Source organism: Nansenia antarctica (genome assembly GCF_963989245.1).
Source record: "Nansenia antarctica genome assembly, chromosome: 14".
In the NCBI taxonomy this organism is placed as follows: Eukaryota; Metazoa; Chordata; class Actinopteri; order Argentiniformes; family Microstomatidae; genus Nansenia; species Nansenia antarctica.
The window spans coordinates 11098133-11116487 of NC_137684.1; the positions used below are offsets into that span (position 1 = coordinate 11098133).

The 18355-nt window shown below is 41.7% G+C and overlaps 1 protein-coding gene across 1 annotated transcript; it reads left to right on the top strand.

The window, feature by feature from the left end:
* Positions 1-546: 546 nt before the first annotated feature.
* On the top strand, positions 547-17880 carry glsl (glutaminase like; the record flags this gene model as incomplete). The annotated part of the gene is made up of 21 exons (XM_080544935.1): positions 547-593; positions 1278-1378; positions 5315-5382; positions 6428-6527; positions 6682-6820; positions 6933-6999; positions 7859-7971; positions 9022-9151; positions 9434-9498; positions 11596-11759; positions 12813-12871; positions 13141-13185; positions 13300-13358; positions 14293-14359; positions 14475-14525; positions 14614-14790; positions 15817-15948; positions 16066-16158; positions 16346-16407; positions 16738-16878; positions 17772-17880. 21 exons carry the CDS (start codon positions 547-549, stop codon positions 17866-17868), a joined length of 1977 nt encoding a protein of 658 aa, XP_080401061.1. The 3' UTR covers positions 17869-17880.
* Between the last annotated feature and the right edge of the window lie 475 nt (positions 17881-18355).

Sequence of the window (18355 nt, forward strand, 5' to 3'; positions counted from 1 at the left end):
AAATTGAATTAATGACACCCATTGAAGAAATATAGTTATTATAGCCTCATGAACTTATAATTATCTTGCCCCATCAAACCGAAAATCTAAGATTGTTTTATCCAACAGAATCTAAACAAACAAACAACATAGAGCTTCAAATATGTTTATGCACATAAATGTCCTTTATTTCTGTGTCTGGATACGCCCTATGATGTCCCACCTCCTTTCTAAGTGGTTCCACTTTCACCCCAGCCCATTCATTCAAAAAGTTCACTGCATGCAGCATAGCCAACACCCCCTCACTCTCTCTCTCTCTCTCTCTCTCTCTCTCTCTCTCTCTCTCTCTCTCTCTCTCTCTCTCTCTCTCTCTCTCTCTCTCTCTCTCTCTCTCTCTCTCTCTCTCTCACACACACACACACACACAAACAGTCTGAAGTTGGAGTTGGTCTAGAGAGGGAGACTGGAAAAAGTGTTCTGCATACCAGCTGCATTCGTCTCAGAGGTTTGGTAGATACTGATCTGAAGTGTTGTGAGGTAAAAATCCTGTGACAGTGGTGTAACTCAATGGAAAACACTTCAAGCCCAGATACAGAGGAAAATCCTTATCTCTGGTAAGAATACATATTTTTTCTTAAGGTTCCAAATAGACACAACTGAGGCACAACTTGGAGGATTATCTTGATGATTTGTGACCCTCAATGACGAACCCCTTGACTGGCTGCCTTTGGAAAGAGTAATGGGGCAATGGGTTGTTATTGATAAGAAATGCACATTAGCCAGTCGCCGAAAAACATGTAGTGGATGACACTTAGTTTTTTTGCTTATGCATATTATGGTATCTTGAGACGTGGCAGTGTAGTTGAACTATCTGGAGGCAGGGCAGCAAACACAGGAACCTGCAGGCCAGGTGCTGCTTTAAGTGGGGACGCCGACGATTGATCACTGTGTCTCTCTCCCCAACTCTCTACTTACCTCTCTCATTACTAGACTGGACTTGTTTTAGTTGCGTTCAATGGTTCTAATGCATCGCTATTGTAACATGGCTGGTTATGAGCATAGAGCCTATTCCTGAGCATAGAGCCTATACTAGTTCTGGACTAAATTATACCTCCGATGGAGAATCTAATTGAAAGATTTAGTCTAGGATTAGGCTAAATCAATGTCTTTGTATTGTGTGGTGGAGAGACCATGTCATTTGTTCACCTTAACAGTAACACTGTTTCACACATAACAGAATAAAGGTATTAGCCTATACCTGCATTTTGCAGCTTGAATGTTTCTAATGTTTTTTCTAGCTTCCAGAGAACTCCTTCCTTGCGTCGTAAATGGAGAAAGCGCTATGGAGGTTTGGACGGCAACAAATTACTGGAGCCAAACAAGGAGGAGGATATGACAGGTAATGCATACATATTTTGTGCATGCGCACATGAGTTCCTGTTTGTGATGTGAACCTTGTGGCTTTTCTCCTATCCTGTGATTTTTGGCCTCAAGGGTTTTTGATTGTGGGTGTAGTCTAGTCTCAGCGGCTATAAAAAGGACAGCCAAGTAGAATAGTGAACTGGGGGATCCACACTCACCAGACACCACTCATTAAAGCGAAGCTTGTGGTCGACTGTAAGACCAACAACATGTGAGGGAGGGAGGAGGTGTGGCCTGGTCCAGATTAATGCACCACCAGATGTTACTCAGAGGTCGCCAGTGACACATCAGTTTTAACAATGTAAGGCCATTCAAAGGCCAGTGACAGGCTCTGGTTAAAAACTCCTCAAGTAGGGCATGGTCATTTTCCAGTTTTTTTCCAGATTATGAAAGTGCCGATTGTAAGCTTTCAAAAGAGTTGAAGAAGATATGCTTATTTGAATGTTGATACACCTCAATCAATCAAAACACACGCAATCAAAACAATCAAACAATCAAAACACACGCAAAACAGCTGCTAATAGCTAGCGGCTAAAAAGGACCTTCGCTATGAACATCTAACTGCATGTTTCGCATATCACAACATGCTGATAGAACATCAACCCGCTAAAAACACGTAACTACACATAATTAGATGATCACACAGTCCTTGCTTTTGAACACGTCCTGTTTGGGCAGACAAGACAGTGAATCCAATTCACAAATTATAAGTATTTAGGGAGAGGCCAGTATAAACACCAATAAACACCAAAGGTAGCCCCTGCAGGCTTTGTCTGTGCTGTTGGCTCTGCCTGTATAAATGGCAGCCCACGTGTTGCGTTGTTAAGGTAACAATTAAACTTTCCTCCACCAAACAGCACCTGTGATTACTGAGACATCAAAGAAAAGTCTGGCAACGGTTACATTTCACCTCTAAAACATACACAAACATTTGAATGCGGTAAAATGCTGTATGAAGTGGCCTGGGGTGGTCCAGTGGTCTAGCACCGCGGTCTACAATGCACACATACTGTATGCCCATGTCGGCATGGGTTGGAATCCAGCCTAAAAAGGACCTTTGCTATGAACATCTAACTGCATGTTTAGCATATCACAGCATGCTGTTAGAACATCAACATGCTAAAAACACATAACTAGATGATCACACAGTCCTTGCTTTTGAACACGCCTCGTTTGTTTACAAGCCATGTATCATTTACCCAGTAGTCTAGGGCAGACAAGACAGTGAATCCAATTCACAAATTATATGTATTTAGGGATCATAAAACTGTTGTTTGTTATATCGAGTGGGCTCTTCAACACTTCAACTGTCGTAATATGCAAAACAATGGAAAACACAATTTTTATAAAAACATTTAACAAGCTTTTTGGTCATTTGCGTGACTTGAGAATTGCGGACATGCCTCTCTTTTCACCAGACTGTGTCACATAATATGGTCATATAACATATTATGGTCCATTACTGTCATTGTAAGGAAATGAAAAGCATGTACATACAATACAAAAACACATTGTTGTCTCGAATCAAGCACCTGGGACAAGTATTTTCTCTGAGATAATAATAATAATAATAATAATAATAATAATAATAACATTAATAATAATATTAATAATAATAACATAATAATAATAACCTTTATTTGTATAGCACGTTTCCTGCAAACATTGCAGCTCAAAGTGCCTTGAGCTCTTTTCAAAGTGAGATGTGCACATACCACTTTGTTAAACATTGTAAGGACATCAATGAACTACACATACTCTATCACTGTGTTATATTTCAACTGTTGCAAAATAATGTAGTAACGTTATGTGAAAAATTGCTCATACACTTACTTTGTGCGAGCAATGGCACTACTTTATTAATTATTTTCCTCACAACCCCACAGTGTTGTACAGGTGGCTGTCATGCTGTCTTCTCCTCTCTGATCTGAGGGGAAATGACTTCTGCATTCTTCTGGCTGGAATGTTCCAATATAGTAGTACAGGAATAGTGGCCTCCAGTAAACCATACTATATTTTCCCACAAAATTCTTGAGGGGGGGTAAAACAACAAACTTTGATGTATTGTTATTTATCAGCTGATCTTAGGTTGTTATAACTGAAAACGTTCATGGTGCTCCTTCCACCTTCTGTGACACTGTGTGCACTGGATTGTTTTGACCTTTATTTAACCAGATGAAATCAATTGAGAACAAATTCTAATTTTCAATGAAAATCTGGCCAAGAGGCCCCGGCAAGAATAAAATAAACATATAAACAGAAACATAGAACAATACATACAATTACATTACAACGTCAAAGACAGTGAAGATAAATAACAGTGAAGACAAATAGAAACAAAATCAACTAACCTATGTGTGGAAAGAGAGCGGGGGGGGTGTGTGTGTATGCGTATGTATGTGGGGGGGGGGGGCATTCAGCAGGAACAACAGTCAACTATGATCTGCTGAAGTTTATTTTTGAAAATGGTAAGTGATGTGAGTGCTGTGAGTTTGAGTGTGTTCTGTAAGGTGGTCCAATCGTTTGCTGCCGCAAAACTAAAGGAGTTGCGGCCGAAAACAGTGCGGGCTTTTGGGATGTTGAGTTTGGTGAGATCCCTAGACCCTGAGTGATAACTGTTGTGAGAGAAGTGCAGGAGAGATGAGAGGTACACAGTACACTGGATAGGTCAGAATCACCACAGTAAACAGCATACTTTGGCATTACAAGGCAGAAACATGTACAGCACTGCTTTTGTTTGTGTGGTAACTTAATGAGAGCCTCCTCTGGAGAGCGAGAGTTAAAAATACAATTGTTAAATCCTGTGCGGATTTACCATGGAATCTAAAGTTGTGTGTGTTTGTACTGGGAGTGTTGCTCTGTGGGTTTTTCTTGAGGTTTGAATAACTATTTCAGTTAGTGACGTGAATGTCGTGACAGGCAAGACCAATGAAAAATAACTCATTGCGCTCCAGTGAAGTAGCCAGTTCTGTTTTTATATGACTTCTTAAGGCAGAGGTATTCGTGGACAGTGTGTACGCTGATAAGATGCAGGGAATCTTTCCTGGATACACAGTGTACAGGTTTTTCGCCTTTGCTTGCTTGCTATGCGCCGGTGGTCCTCGGGCCTCTCCTCGGGGGCCCCTGACCGCCTCGCATGCTTGGTCTGTTCCCGCCGCTGTGGCACCTGGTTTGGCTAGCCAAGTGCGGGGCTTTTATGGTCTGTGCTTGGTTGGCTGGGCCGGGTGTGCTGGTGGTGGGGCGGGTCGGGTGTGTGGGGCGGCTGGGGTCGACTTGGGGGCCGTTGCTGTGCGCTGGTAGGCAAACTGGTAGTAGGCGCTCTATGAGTAGAGGGCTGCAAGGGAGTTTTCCTGGATGCACAGTGTACAGCTTTTTTTTACACTTGCCTTCTTGCGTGTTCTGTCATCATGTGAAGCGTATTCAATCACATCTTGTGAGAAATGCTCTATACAAATAAAACTTGATTTGGTTTGATCTATTCAGACACTCTTGGAAGAGAAATGTTAATAAAAAAACAACAACACAACCTTCTTTTGTGTTCTCTAGAGTGGCTGAATACCTCCTCCTTAATCCAGTCTGCACCTCCATACATGCCTTGGTTGGAATGCAAAGCAGTGACAGCATAATTTGTCTTTGCATTGATATTCCCTCTACAGGCATCAATGATTTTCCCTTATCCAAATTCCATTATCGTCCCAAAAATAGTTGTGGTGATAATGATATTCTTGTGTATGTATATGTGTTGTGTAAACAAACGTGCCTGACAGAAAAACATCATAAAAAGGCAAAGAGCAACAAATTACATTCCCATTGAACACTGGATAAAGTACTAAATACATAAACATACATCAACATGTGGGGACATGGATGAAAACAGATCATATTCCTTCCTTTGTCCTTTGTTGTGCTTTAGAGAACAGGGTGATGACAGACACCCATCAGGAGAGGAATCCCGCCCCTGCAAAGAGCGCTGACAGCCAGGTACGTGCTGCGTTCTGCCCTAATCTGACAGACAAACAACCTTTGAAACGCTTGCCCACACATCACCCTCACGACACACTCAAAGTGGGGAAAAACTGTTCTAGCCAAAGAGGTCAAATGAGTCCAAACATGTATGTGTTGTCAGGGTCTTGCTAGAGCTAGAGGGTGGCCAACTTATGGCTGAAAGAAACGCAAATGGGATGGCACTGAGAATCAGGTTACACTCTGTTATCTGAGAAACAGAAAGGGAGGATGACAGTATTACGATGATGTTAAACTGTGAAGAAGATGGATCGAAATGCCCGTGTCAGCTACAAGACAGAGCAAGGAAGGGGAACAGGGTGAACAAAGAGAACAGAGCAAGTCTGTGCAGAGAAAGAGACCAGGATAAACACCAATAAACACCAAAGGTAGCCCCTGCAGGCTTTGTCTGTGCTGTTGGCTCTGCCTGTATAAATGGCAGCCCGCGTGTTGCCTTGTTAAGGTAACAATTAAACTTTCCTTCACCAAACAGCACCTGTGATTACTGAGACATCAAAGAAAAGTCTGGCAACGGTTAAATGTAACCTCCAAAACATACACGAACATTTGAATGCGGTAAAATGCTGTATGAAGTGGCCTGGGGTGGTCCAGTGGTCTAGCACCGTGGTCTACAATGCACACATATGCCCATGTCGGCATGGGTTCGAATCCAGCCCATGCACTGCTGACATGCCCTCTCTCCATTACTTTCCTCTCTGTCTTTACTATATCTGTCCAATAAAATGAAAAATATGAGTGGGACTGCCTCAGAAAAAGTAAGAAATAAATAAAATGAAATGCTGTATGAAGATGTTAGCTCACAGATTTAAGACATGTCGATATTATTATCCTTGTTCCCCACTCAACAAGGGTATTTCATAGCTCTCTTTTAGAACTGTAATTGAAGACAAGATACGGCATATTTTGTGGCTAAACTTAAATACTACAAGTATGTAACTGTGGAACACCACATTCTGCTCTCTCTAATCTGTTGTGTTTGTGTTGTCGTTTTTCATTTCCTCAGGACACTGCTCCGTCAGGCAATGTTCCACGTCCCATGCCAAGAAATGCGTTGCACTCTCAGCCCCAGAGGCCTGTCAACTTTGTGAGTCCTGGATCAATAGGTAAAAATAGTTCACACTGACCAGGGTTTGAGGAGAAAAGTGACACTTGTGGTGGTATAGTTTGTCGATAACTGCACTGCATTGCCTCCATTGCAGTGTCTCGCTCACCTATACCAAGTCTGTTGAAGTGCTTTCACCTCCCGTTTCTCTGCAGGCCTGCCATCTTTTGTCAGTAACGGCGCTCTGAAGCCTCCTTTGCCCCAGGCCGAGCAGGAGAGACACGTCACGTCCCCCCAGCCGTGGCACAGCGCAGGCAGAGTAGAGAACCAGCAGGGCCACTCAAAGAGGAAGGCGTGAGTCTTACTGATGTTTTCTCATCCGAAATGGACGTACAGTTATTTATAAATGATCTTCACCAGCTATGCACTTATTACCTAACCATGAAAACATGTGCTCTCTCTCCAGGGCTGCTGATGTGCTCTTTGACAGTTTTGCCTCAGATGGGAGAGTCAACACGAACCAATTTTTCGAGGTACCTATGCAATCGATGGAGAGGCACAGCAGAACACAACACAACAGATTGTTCTATCGTAATATCATCAGAAATTGCAAATAGTGAAATATATACCCCTGGATTATGATGATCATCTAAATCTTTCAATGAGAGAAAGAAAACATGTTTTAAAAGAAAGAAATAATAAGGTAATGCTGAGCTCATGGAATGTTATTCCTTTTGATGTTGTATGGCAGAGAAACCAAGTGTTTTTTCCATATAAAACATGTATTGCTGACATGGTTGGACCTGTACTGTATGTTGAGATTTCTGTGCAGGAAGATTACCACAAGTCTTAACACTTCATCATTTACACAAGAATCAAGCGTTTAACACTAGGACAGCCGTGCCTACTTCAACTACTCTTAGAGCCGCCTCGGGGGTCTAATAGAACCCCTCTTTAGAATGGAAATCTGCTATTTACACACAAAGACCACTAGAGGGCGCTTCTTGTAAATTAGCCTGCCTCCTACTTAAACTGCAAAATAGCTTTATATTAGCTTATCCTGATGTGATTTTGAAAATGTAAGGATACTGGGTGGTAGAACGCACATATCTAGGAAAAGTCATGAAAGCAGGGTCCTGAAATTTGATGTAGTGCAAAGGTATAGTTTTTTTTAAATTCACACAGTCACCGTAACCCCACCATGGCTGTTCTAGGGTTAACCAGCGTTTGCTACTGCTACTGCTACGTTGTCTGGCATGCACCAGTCCTCTTTCATCAGAGCAGAAATGGACAGGATCAGGGTCCAATAATAGTTATTAGACTCTTCAACATACATGACATTGAATCAAGATATGATGTACGTATGTTAATGTGTATTCTCTTTCCTCACAGACAGTGTGGAGTTCAGGCTTGTACAGGTCCGACCCCAGAATCAAGGACTGCTACTTACATATGAGGAAGCTGCAGGACGCAGATGGAACAGTTGACATGAACACCTTCCAGAGGTCTGCTTCTAACTGCCTCTGCATTACACTGTGTTGATCAGGTCACTGTTTCTAAATTCTTTCTTGATCCTGACAAACACCCTAACCCATAAGGGATGGCCACACCAGTCTGTTGGACCCATAAATTACAGATTGAGCCAATGGTTTCTCTAGGGGAGTCATCCCATGACATTATCGTCCGTTTAGCGGGCGACTGTGGCGCAGGAGGTAGAGCCGGCGTCTAATGATCACAAGGTTGGCGGTTCGAGCCCCGGCTGTCCACATGTCGAAGTGTCCTTGGGCAAGACACTGAACCCCAAATTGTTCCCAATGAGCCGGTGCCGGTGCCTTGCATGGTAGCTTGCCGGAATAAGGCGCTATATAAGTGCAGTTCATTTACATTCATATATTTTTAAGAATAAGCATTTATTTAATCAACTTTTAGCAGGGGACCATTATACTAAATTACATTTTGACATTTTAGAGCTCAATCATTTTCACCATGAGTATTTCTGAGTAGATCACTCAGTAACTTAATTACATTTTGACACACATTTCTTTTATTTCCGTTTGAAGTTTTGCATTTGAGCTAATTTCGGGCACAGGCAGCAAAGTGGCTGATTACACATCCAATCAGGTCTTCCAAAATGTTCTCTCACTTCAAACGTGTCCAGTGGCTTCTGGGGCGAAAACATTATTATTATTTTTAATTGTGCAGTACTGTGTAATAAGGCACTGTGTAATATTGCTTCTGAATCAACCAAATGGGTTGTGTCCCTTTCATCACATCATCATTGGTATTAAAGTGAATTGTATCATGTTCCCTGTAGGTTCCCTTAACCCTACCCCCCCCCCCCTATTTTGTTCTATGTGCCCATGTTATCTGTTGCTTGTTGTTTCTGTGTTTTCCGTTTCTCCCATATTGTCAGCGTCTTTGAGCCCCGGAAAAGCGCTATATAAATGTAATGAATTATTATTATTTATTATTAGGTGTGAGACCATGTGAATGTCCCTGTAGGTGTGTGACCGGCTTCATGTGGGTATTAAAGTGACGGTGTCATGTTCCTGTAGGTGTGTGACCGGTTTCGTGTCCCTCATCCTGAAAGCTCTGCAGGGACGTTTCGTCATCCCAGATTTCTCCACCTTCACAGAGGAAACTCAGAAGCTCTTCATGAAATGTAAACAGCTGTCGTCTATTAAGGTGAGCTACACATGTAACGCCTGCGTTTTGCTGTCTGCATTTTGCAGTTCTGTACACTGTCGCCATTCAACTTAGTAAGCAGCACACAAAGTTTCTTCTGTTTTTTAAAGAAAATAGATAGGAAATAAAACCAAGAATGTGTCTGGAATCATTTTTTCAATACAACTTTATCTTTAACCAAGCCAGGAAATGAAGGCTTTTCTTGCAGTGTATGAGCCTCAATATCCCCTAGAAACATGAGTGTTTACCCTGTAGAAACATGAGTGTTTACCCTGGCAGGAGAAGGACAAGGATGGGGGAGCCAGTGCCAAGTGGGGAGTCTCTATCTGCTCTGTGGACGGTCAGAGGTAACGCCACAGTCACACTCATGTAGTTCAGAAATATATCATGTATTTATTGACATACTATGGTTATCAACATCACCAAGACTGCACAGTAAAACATGACTATTTTCTTTTTTTTGTTATTTTCTTTTTTGTTATTTTCTATTTAATACAGATGGAAAATCATAATAGCTAGGTAATAATGTTAGCCATAGCTATCTGACCCAGTGACTAACACTGACAGATATTGATAGTTGACAGCTGGCAATCTAGAGGGGGAGTGGTTGGGGGTGGGGTTAACCAGCTGTTGTTACCGCCCATTACCTGCCTGTGTGAAGGTGTGAAAAATAACCAAATCTTTGAAGAGCTTTTTCTCAGGATTGTGATATCAGGGGTAGCAACTTTCAAATACTCATGTCGTCTTCAATTTGTTTCCGATTTCAATGTATGACACATCATTTGAAATCTTACAATCTGTAGTTTAAGCACATGTGAATAACTGAAAAATGACTTTGCCTTCTGGTTGCTCATTTCACCAGACTGTGTCACACATGGGCGTCACCACCATATATTTGGGGGGGGACGTGTCCCCCCCACCTTTGAAACAAGGTCGTTTGGACCCCCCCACATTTGCCATCAAAAATATGTTGCATGACTGGTCAGCGTTATTTTCATTGCTTCACAATCAAATCCGTTCCACTTTATGAGTAGGGGATTGCCCATATCCAGAAGTCCACTCCGCGTTTTACTTCTGTTTTTAACACGGCAGCAGCAGAATCAGACACGCACGCAGATTCAAAACATTCAGACTGAGGCAAGACGATATTTAGATCATCCACCAAGATGGATATAAGGAAAACTAATTCTAAGAAGAGAAAAGTAAGTCAAAGTCATCCAAGTTTTCCCGTGAGTGGCCAAACAGCAACATTGCGTTCTCCCAAGGTCAAACACAGCCAGCTTTTCTGATAAGAATGTTAGCACCTTATGAGACATTCTCTGTATTAGCAATAGAATTAGCATAGCCTACTAGCAACCAAATACGAGCTAGATCAGCTATATGGCACTAGCAGTTTTGTTAGGCATTACTAGTGCGGTTAGACATGTTTAAATGCAGAACAGACACAGGCGAAATGTCATCAAAAGCACAGAATGGCGACAAACACCTCACAGTGCTTACCTGTCCTGTCATTATTGCATCTCCTGCCCGTGTTCATTGCCCTGAGCATTTGCACAATTTAATTTGGCCATTGCACCCACCCAAAGAATCAATTTTGCATCTGATTGCTTGAGCTAGGGTTAAAAAATAAGAAGAAAACACCTGTTCCATTTATTTTTCTATTTCTAAAATGCTTGTGATTGTATTTTTTGTATTGATGATTGTATTTCTATGTCAAATGTTCTATTAGAGAAAAACAATATGAACAAGTGCTCAATGCATCCCCATTTCTCCTGATATAGGTGGTTGAGAGTGAGAGTGAGTCAGGGGCAGCAGGCAGGGGCAGTGGAGACAGCTCTAATTCACTCTTTGATTTTTTTTGTTTGTTATAGTTGTATGTTCTGCAATGCACTGAAGGGCTAAGTTTGATTGTAATAGGCTCTGAGTAGCCTAGGTACATATTTTATGTTTCCTCATAACTTTTTATTCAATTTGTTGACTCAAAGTTACCTCATTCTTTTCTAATTCACTCTTTGATTCTTTTTGAATCTTCATATTTAATAAAGTACCTAAAAAGTGCCACGTGTCAGTGTCAGGCCTCTGTGAGTTAAACCAAAACATAATAGTAGTCAGTAATTGCAGACCATGCCAGCTCCAAGGAAAAACAAAGAAAGAGGGAGATTATTTTGGGTGTAAAACGCACCAGAATGCAGGAAATTGAATCTACTATTTAAAAAAATTCGGGGGGGGGACCCCCAGACCCCCCGAAAAATAAGTGTCCCCCCCACATTCAAAAAGCTGCTGACGCCCATGGTGTCACATGTCACATTTGGTCGATTGTCACTTCTTACTCTTTGGGTATATCAGATCCACATCAGACAGCATGTTATTCTTCACATGCTGTGGTTGTAACATGGTCCTCTGGTGGTCTGTAGGTTCTAACATGGTCCTCTGGTGGTGTGTAGGTTGTCTCTAGGGGACTGGGCCGAGCCGTGTGTTCTGGGGGAGGTGTCCTGGCCTCTGGTGTACGGCATCGCAGTGGACCAGCTGGGAGCTGATTACATCCACAGACACGTAGGCATAGAAGAGTATTCCAAATACGACTCAAATTTCGTTCTCACAAAACAAGGTACAGTAAGAGTAAAAACACTCATCTATGTTTTATTTCGTTAGTAAGATTTGGGACAAAAGGGTTGGGAAACATTTAAAATCCTTGGTCACATGACAAACAATGTGATGCAGGAAAGCACCATGACAGGGGTCATCGTGAGTGGTTGATTGATACATGTTCGAAAGCATCTTTATGCTAAGGACCTATCGCTAAGCCACACCCCCTTTGAAAACTCGGACAAACAAACAACGCTTCACTGACAGTGACTGACTGACCGACCGTGACTGAATGACATTCAATTACTTTCGATGGCGGGAGTTGGCAAATTTCTGATTTCTGAGTTACCACAGCAAGTAATAGACATGTTTTTAAAAAGATGACAAGAATATTCCGTCTAGAAGCTTTTCACCATCAGATATTAGCGAGTTGTTTGTCCGAGTTTTCTGCCTGTCGTGACTTTTGCTGTGATATCATTGGACAATTTCTATTTTGGGGCGTGGCTTAGCGATAGGTCAATTCCATGTAATTCTTTCTTTGGATTCATTTCATTTAAGTCAAATGTGTTGATGATTTAATGAAGTCATGGAGAGGACACACAATTTCGCTGCTTTGAAGATTGCCCTCAATCAGAATTAATCCTCACAACAAAGGTTTCACGTGGTGTCTATCTAATTCCCCCTTCAAAGCAGGAGTCACAAAGAACATTAGGCTAACTGGTTTTAATGTCTTATTCTATTGATATTTCAGTGGTGATATTTTATTTCAGATACCTCTTTCTAGAAGGATTTCTTTCATTTATCATGAATATAAAAACAAGTTTTATAGCTATAGGACATGGGAATGGCATAGAAACATCTACAGTATCTAGATTTGAACTTCTGTTGGCCACCACAGGGGTGTGCTTTGGGATAGCCCATGTGAGGACATTGAGCACACACAGAAAAATTACAATACAGAATTTTGGAGAAAGTAAAAAGCCTATGAAGTTATCATATAGTGCTAATGAGGTGTTATGTATAATTTAGTTATCTATTATTTATTAAATTATGTTCATTCTGTATTTCCACTTAGGAGTTCCTCATAGTCCCCTCATTGAGACAGGGGCCATCATTACCACCTCTTTGTTACAGGTAACACTCTCTCACTCACTTCCTCTCCACAGGTTATTGGTTTTTATTTGCTAAATGATTTTGGGGGTTTTATGTAATCTTTACACTCTCACCTAATCACACCTGGGTCAAATACATGTCAGATACTTTCAAATACTTGAGCTGTGCTTGATCTAGTCTTCCTGGAACCAATGGAATAGTCCTATGAGTGCAAGTTAAATCAAGCTCACCTTAAATACTTTCAAGTATGAGATATGTGACGCAGGTCTGCACGTCATTGTCTTTAACAGTTGTCAGGCAGACCTTCTGCAGAGGAGGAGGAAAAGTATGAATCGGTAAGCCATAAACTAACAAGATGATGTGGTGATGATTACAATGGTGAAATCATACCATACCTTACCACACCATACAGTGCCATGGACAGTTTCATCTTTGTGTTGTCTTTGCAGGTTCTGAATGCTGTCAGAAGACTTTGCAATAAGGAGCATGCCAATTTAAACTGCACAAGGTACTTTTTGCCGAATTCTGTATCATGCTGCCACAAAACTAACTTTTTTGTATTGAATAATGGTTGAGGTTTACTAGTGGTAACACTGTGAGTACTTACTGTACTTATAATAATGTTGTGTCTTCGGTCAACTTATGGTTCCTTACCTTGAAAGTAGTCTATAGGCCAGGATAAACTGTAATCCATGGTTCAGAGTTAGTAACTTCAGCTGACTTCAGCCACTGCTAACAAAAAACAATGGGAGTGATTGGGGAACGAAGCAAATTAAACACTTGTGGCCACAAACACCTCAAATGAACTCTCTGCCTTGGTTTGAAGTTACTTTGAGGTGATTTGTGTCACATTCTAATGCTTTGGGCCGCATATCGGGATCTGATATAATGATCAGACTTTAGCCTTGGGGGACCCCCTGTGTGACAGAGGAGGAGGTGGAGGTGTGACCAGAGAGGGAGATGAACTGTTGTCTGTTGGTGAGGTAAGAGGTGAGCCAGTCCAGGGCGGTGCCCTCAACACCCAGTTGGCGCAGCCTTTCAAGAAGGATGGAGTGAGACACGGTGTCGAAGGCTGCGCTCAGGTCTAGTAGAATCAGGATGTTGATCTTGACCAGGGCTGTTTCGGTGCTGTGATGTGGGTGGAAACCAGACTGAAGGGGTTCATACACGTTGTTGGACTGGGGATACAGCGTCCAGTGAACATTTTGATTGGTTGCTGATATGCAGACCAAAAGACTAGAACATGTCACATGGCAACAAACTTCAATCACTCACATTGTTTTTTGTTAGCGGTGGCTAAAGTTAGTTGTGGCTATTTAAACAACTCTTGGATTGTAGTTTCTCCTGGCCCATAGACTACTTTCAAGGTAAGCAACCATCTGACTATGAATTGAAAAAGATTGAACTAACCCTTGAATTATATTTTTGCAACCACCGACCAGTTACCAAAGCTTGAGAAAGGACAGCATCAGACTTCATGCACTGTCTTTTTACCTTCAAGAAAAGAAAGTAAGTCACCTCCTTTTGTCAAATATGTAAGTTGTAATATGAGCACAAGGATATCCTTCTCTACTTGTACTGTTTCTGTGTCTTGTGTCTAAGTGATGAATAATTGTTTTTGCAGTGCTTTCCTGAGGTAGTTGACATAAATGCCACCTTGGATTTAATGCAGCAGGTAAATGCTTGACGAAAATGCTTATATTCCACAATTCCTTTCTTGGTCATTATGAAAATATTTCTTATGAGTCTTCACTGTTGGTCAGTGTGCATCCACAGAGGTCACATGTGAATCAGGAGCAGCCATGGCTGCCTCACTAGCCAATGGAGGCCTTTGCCCTCTGTCAGGTGACCAAGTGCTGTCGCCCTCGGCTACGCGGAGTGTGCTCTCCATGATGCAAGTTGCGGGAATGAACGACTACTCCAAAACGTTCCATTTTAAGGTTGGTTTATTTTAAGCATTTCACATACTGTCACATACTGGCTTGTGTAGTGGGGGTGGTTTGGTGAACTGCACTCACATTATACTCAGTAGGTAGGCCTTGCAGTAAACCCAGGCTCAAACACAGCCATCACACAAACATACCAGAAGGATACAGAGCTGGATACAGGTAGAGTAATAGAACTGGTAGTGCACTGGTAGTGCTATTAACTGGTAACACATCACATGGTTAAAACGTTTTTTAAGTTTTACTGAGTTGTTTTTCAGATACATGTGTATACAGTGTGTGGTCCCTCAAGGCAGTTTTAGGCTACTTGCCTACAAGCAGTACAATCACTGAGACTCTTAACTCATTTAGTGCACAGAGTGAATAAACCTGCCCTAATTGTCAACATTCTGGTGTGCGCAGGGGTGACTTTATTCACCAAAAATGCATACATTATGATGCTTCATTTTGTAGCCAAAATATTGTTTATATATATATTAAATGAAAAAATACTATTTACAAGATACATCTATGAGGATTCATCTATAGGTTTGAAGAGTCAAGCTGTGTTTATGGGGGAATGTCAAAAGTGAACACATCAAGGTGCTCTTATAAGGAAGCAATTTACCATTCGGCTTCGCCTCGTGCCACAACCCTGTACAGTGGTAAATGAGTCCACAACACCCGCCCTCGAATGGTAAATTGCTTTTCTACAACAGCCACCACATAATATAAAAAATAAATACACAGTTGTAACATTAAATTCCCATAAACAAGATCAACCATTGCATTGTAGGTCAGCACAGGTGTTCTTAATCAGACTGATTGGGAGGTGCATTGATACTGGAAATGCGGTCTGAACTGTGGGTTGTTGGTCTATTTACCACTGTTGCTAGCCAATCAGAATCCAGTATCCAAACATGCTGTTGTAGAATACCTAATCTAATATCTCAGTTAATTACGTCTTTCAATTTGACCTTCAGGCTGTAGAAAGCAGGATGTTCAAATATAGTTAATCAGTATTTCGATGATGTTTTCCAGACCTCTGTGCCAGCCAAGTCCAGTAGATCAGGAGCGGTTCTGGCCGTGGTTCCAGGGGTTCTGGGGCTGGTGTGTTGGTCCCCTGAACTGGACTCCTTTGGAAACTCCTGGAAGGCGGTCCACTTCTGTGAGGTAGAGAAACCGTCACAATCTGCTCATTCTTTTCTTCGTGGATTTCCGTAGATTTTGTTTATTTGTTGTTGATTGATATCGTTTTGAATGGTGTGGATATATGGGGTTTCTTCACAGGAACTCATCTCAACGTTCCAGCTGCATAGTTTTGACATCAGAACCCCATTCAGACAGGTGCTTACCTACAGACAGTGGAAAGCCGAGTCTGAGGTTAGTATGTTGCCCTTCATCTAGATACTGTAGGAGCCAAAGCCATTATGGTGCCAAAATCAAACTTTCAAAGACTGTTCAGGAGGTATACAATAATAATAACGATGATGATGATGATGATGATGATGATGATGATCATAATAATAATTAACTCCCAAGTGTCTTAAATCCTTCTCATATTTGACAGGGTTATCAGATAATGAACATTCTACTGGCTGCCTTCAAACGTGACATGCCGTCCTTGCGAAGGTAGGTGTTACCATGGTAACTGGGGTATCTGTGCTGATGTACGGCACATAGAAGTTCAAAGAGGAATTTAATGTTTAATGTCAGACACTCCCACCCATGTGCGATCCCAAATCAGCCCCATGTCACTACCCCCTCCTTCCTAGACACTGTTATACCATATACAGTTGAGACTTATACCAATAACAGTGTGATCCCAACACCATCAGGGGACATTTATCCGATTGCTAACGGTACTACACGACTATCTAGGTGGCAGAAGATGGGGTCTGGGGGTTCGTTTTGGGATTTGGTGGCCCTGTGTATGACGCAGACTTCCCTATCGATCTGCAGGTACTTCCTCTCTGGGGCGGATATGAACGCGGTGGACTACGACGGGAGGTCGGCTCTGCACGTGGCCGCCTCCGAGGGCCACGTTGAGGTCATCAGGTTCCTGGTGGAGAACACAGGCGCTAGCTACTCCCTTAAGGACAGGTAACGTCTTGTCTAAAGTAGCTTTCTCTCATCTCTATCATCTGCACTGCTCTGTGAACATAGAACAGAGTATGGGTAATCAGAAGGTCATGAGTTCAAATCCCACCTGGGAACACCACCACTAGTGTGCCCTTGAGTAAGACCTGGGAACATCACCACTAGTGTGCCCTTGAGTAAGGCACTCAGCCCGTAGTTACTCCAGGGAGACTGCCCCTGTAATCTCACATTTTTACATTAACTTTTTTGGCATTTAGCAGACGCCTTATTCCAAAGCGACTTACAATCAATACATTTGACTAAGCAAGTGAATCATCAATCCACCAGTATCAGTAGCAGGAAGAGTAATCTAGCTCAGGCCCGGGGCCATTGGCAGTCTCCATGATAGAAGGAAAAACGTTTAATTGAAAGTAGCTTTGGATAAAAGCATCTGCTAAATGGTGAAGAAAAAAAGCTGAAGTGGGAGTCTACTGGAGAAGCTTCATTCATCATGTTGCTGATGAGGGAAAGGTGACCAGGATAGGAGGATGCTCCTTCGGGCTGTTACAATGCACCCTAGTGAGACTGACTCTGAAATCAACCTCTTTACTGCTCGTTCAGACCTGAACCCTAGCATAGCATGTAGCTTGAACTGTCTAATTGCATTGAAATGATTGGTGCACAATAGTTTGGTTTCAATTAGTCCAATATGTGGACACCTCAAGGATATGGCTATTACTGACCACTGACAGGTAAAAGGACTGGATAGGTTTCCATCATATCACCCCATCAAATTATTTTGGATAAATAATCACATGCAAAAGTCATTCAACTATTACACACCATTGCATGCATTTTCTACAAAGACTTTAAGCTCATATTTACACTCATTACTTTGTGAATTGTTCCCTTGGCAGATGGGGCAACACTCCTGTGCAGGAAGCCGTGAGACACAGTCATGAACCTGCAGCCCAACTACTCAGGAACTATGAGGAGCAGCAGGTGTCACTGTGAGCAGTCAGGAGGGCACATACATACAGTTGGAAATAAGTATTTGATCCGATTTTGTACATTTTCCCACTTACAAAGAAATGAACGGGCTATCATTTTAATGGTAGGTTTATTTTAACAGTGAGAGACTGAATATTTAAAAAAAATCCAGAAAAACATATAATATAAAAGTTATAAATTGATTTGCATTTGAGCAAATCAGTCTTCAGTCTTTCACTGTTAAAATAAACCTACCATAAAAATTATAGAGTGATAGACCGTTCATTTCTTTGTAAGTGGGCAAACTTACAAAATCAGCAGAGGATCAAATACTTATTTCCCCCACTGTATGTTTATCATCTCTTGATCTCTCTTACTGTCCTTGTGTTGTCATTCATAGTTATGTTGTCTATGAGGCAAAGGTGGACAGTAAAGAATTACAGCTACTCGCCTTCCTGTAATTGAGTAGATTTTTCAAGGATTTGTACTAGTATTTTTTGTCAGTAATTAG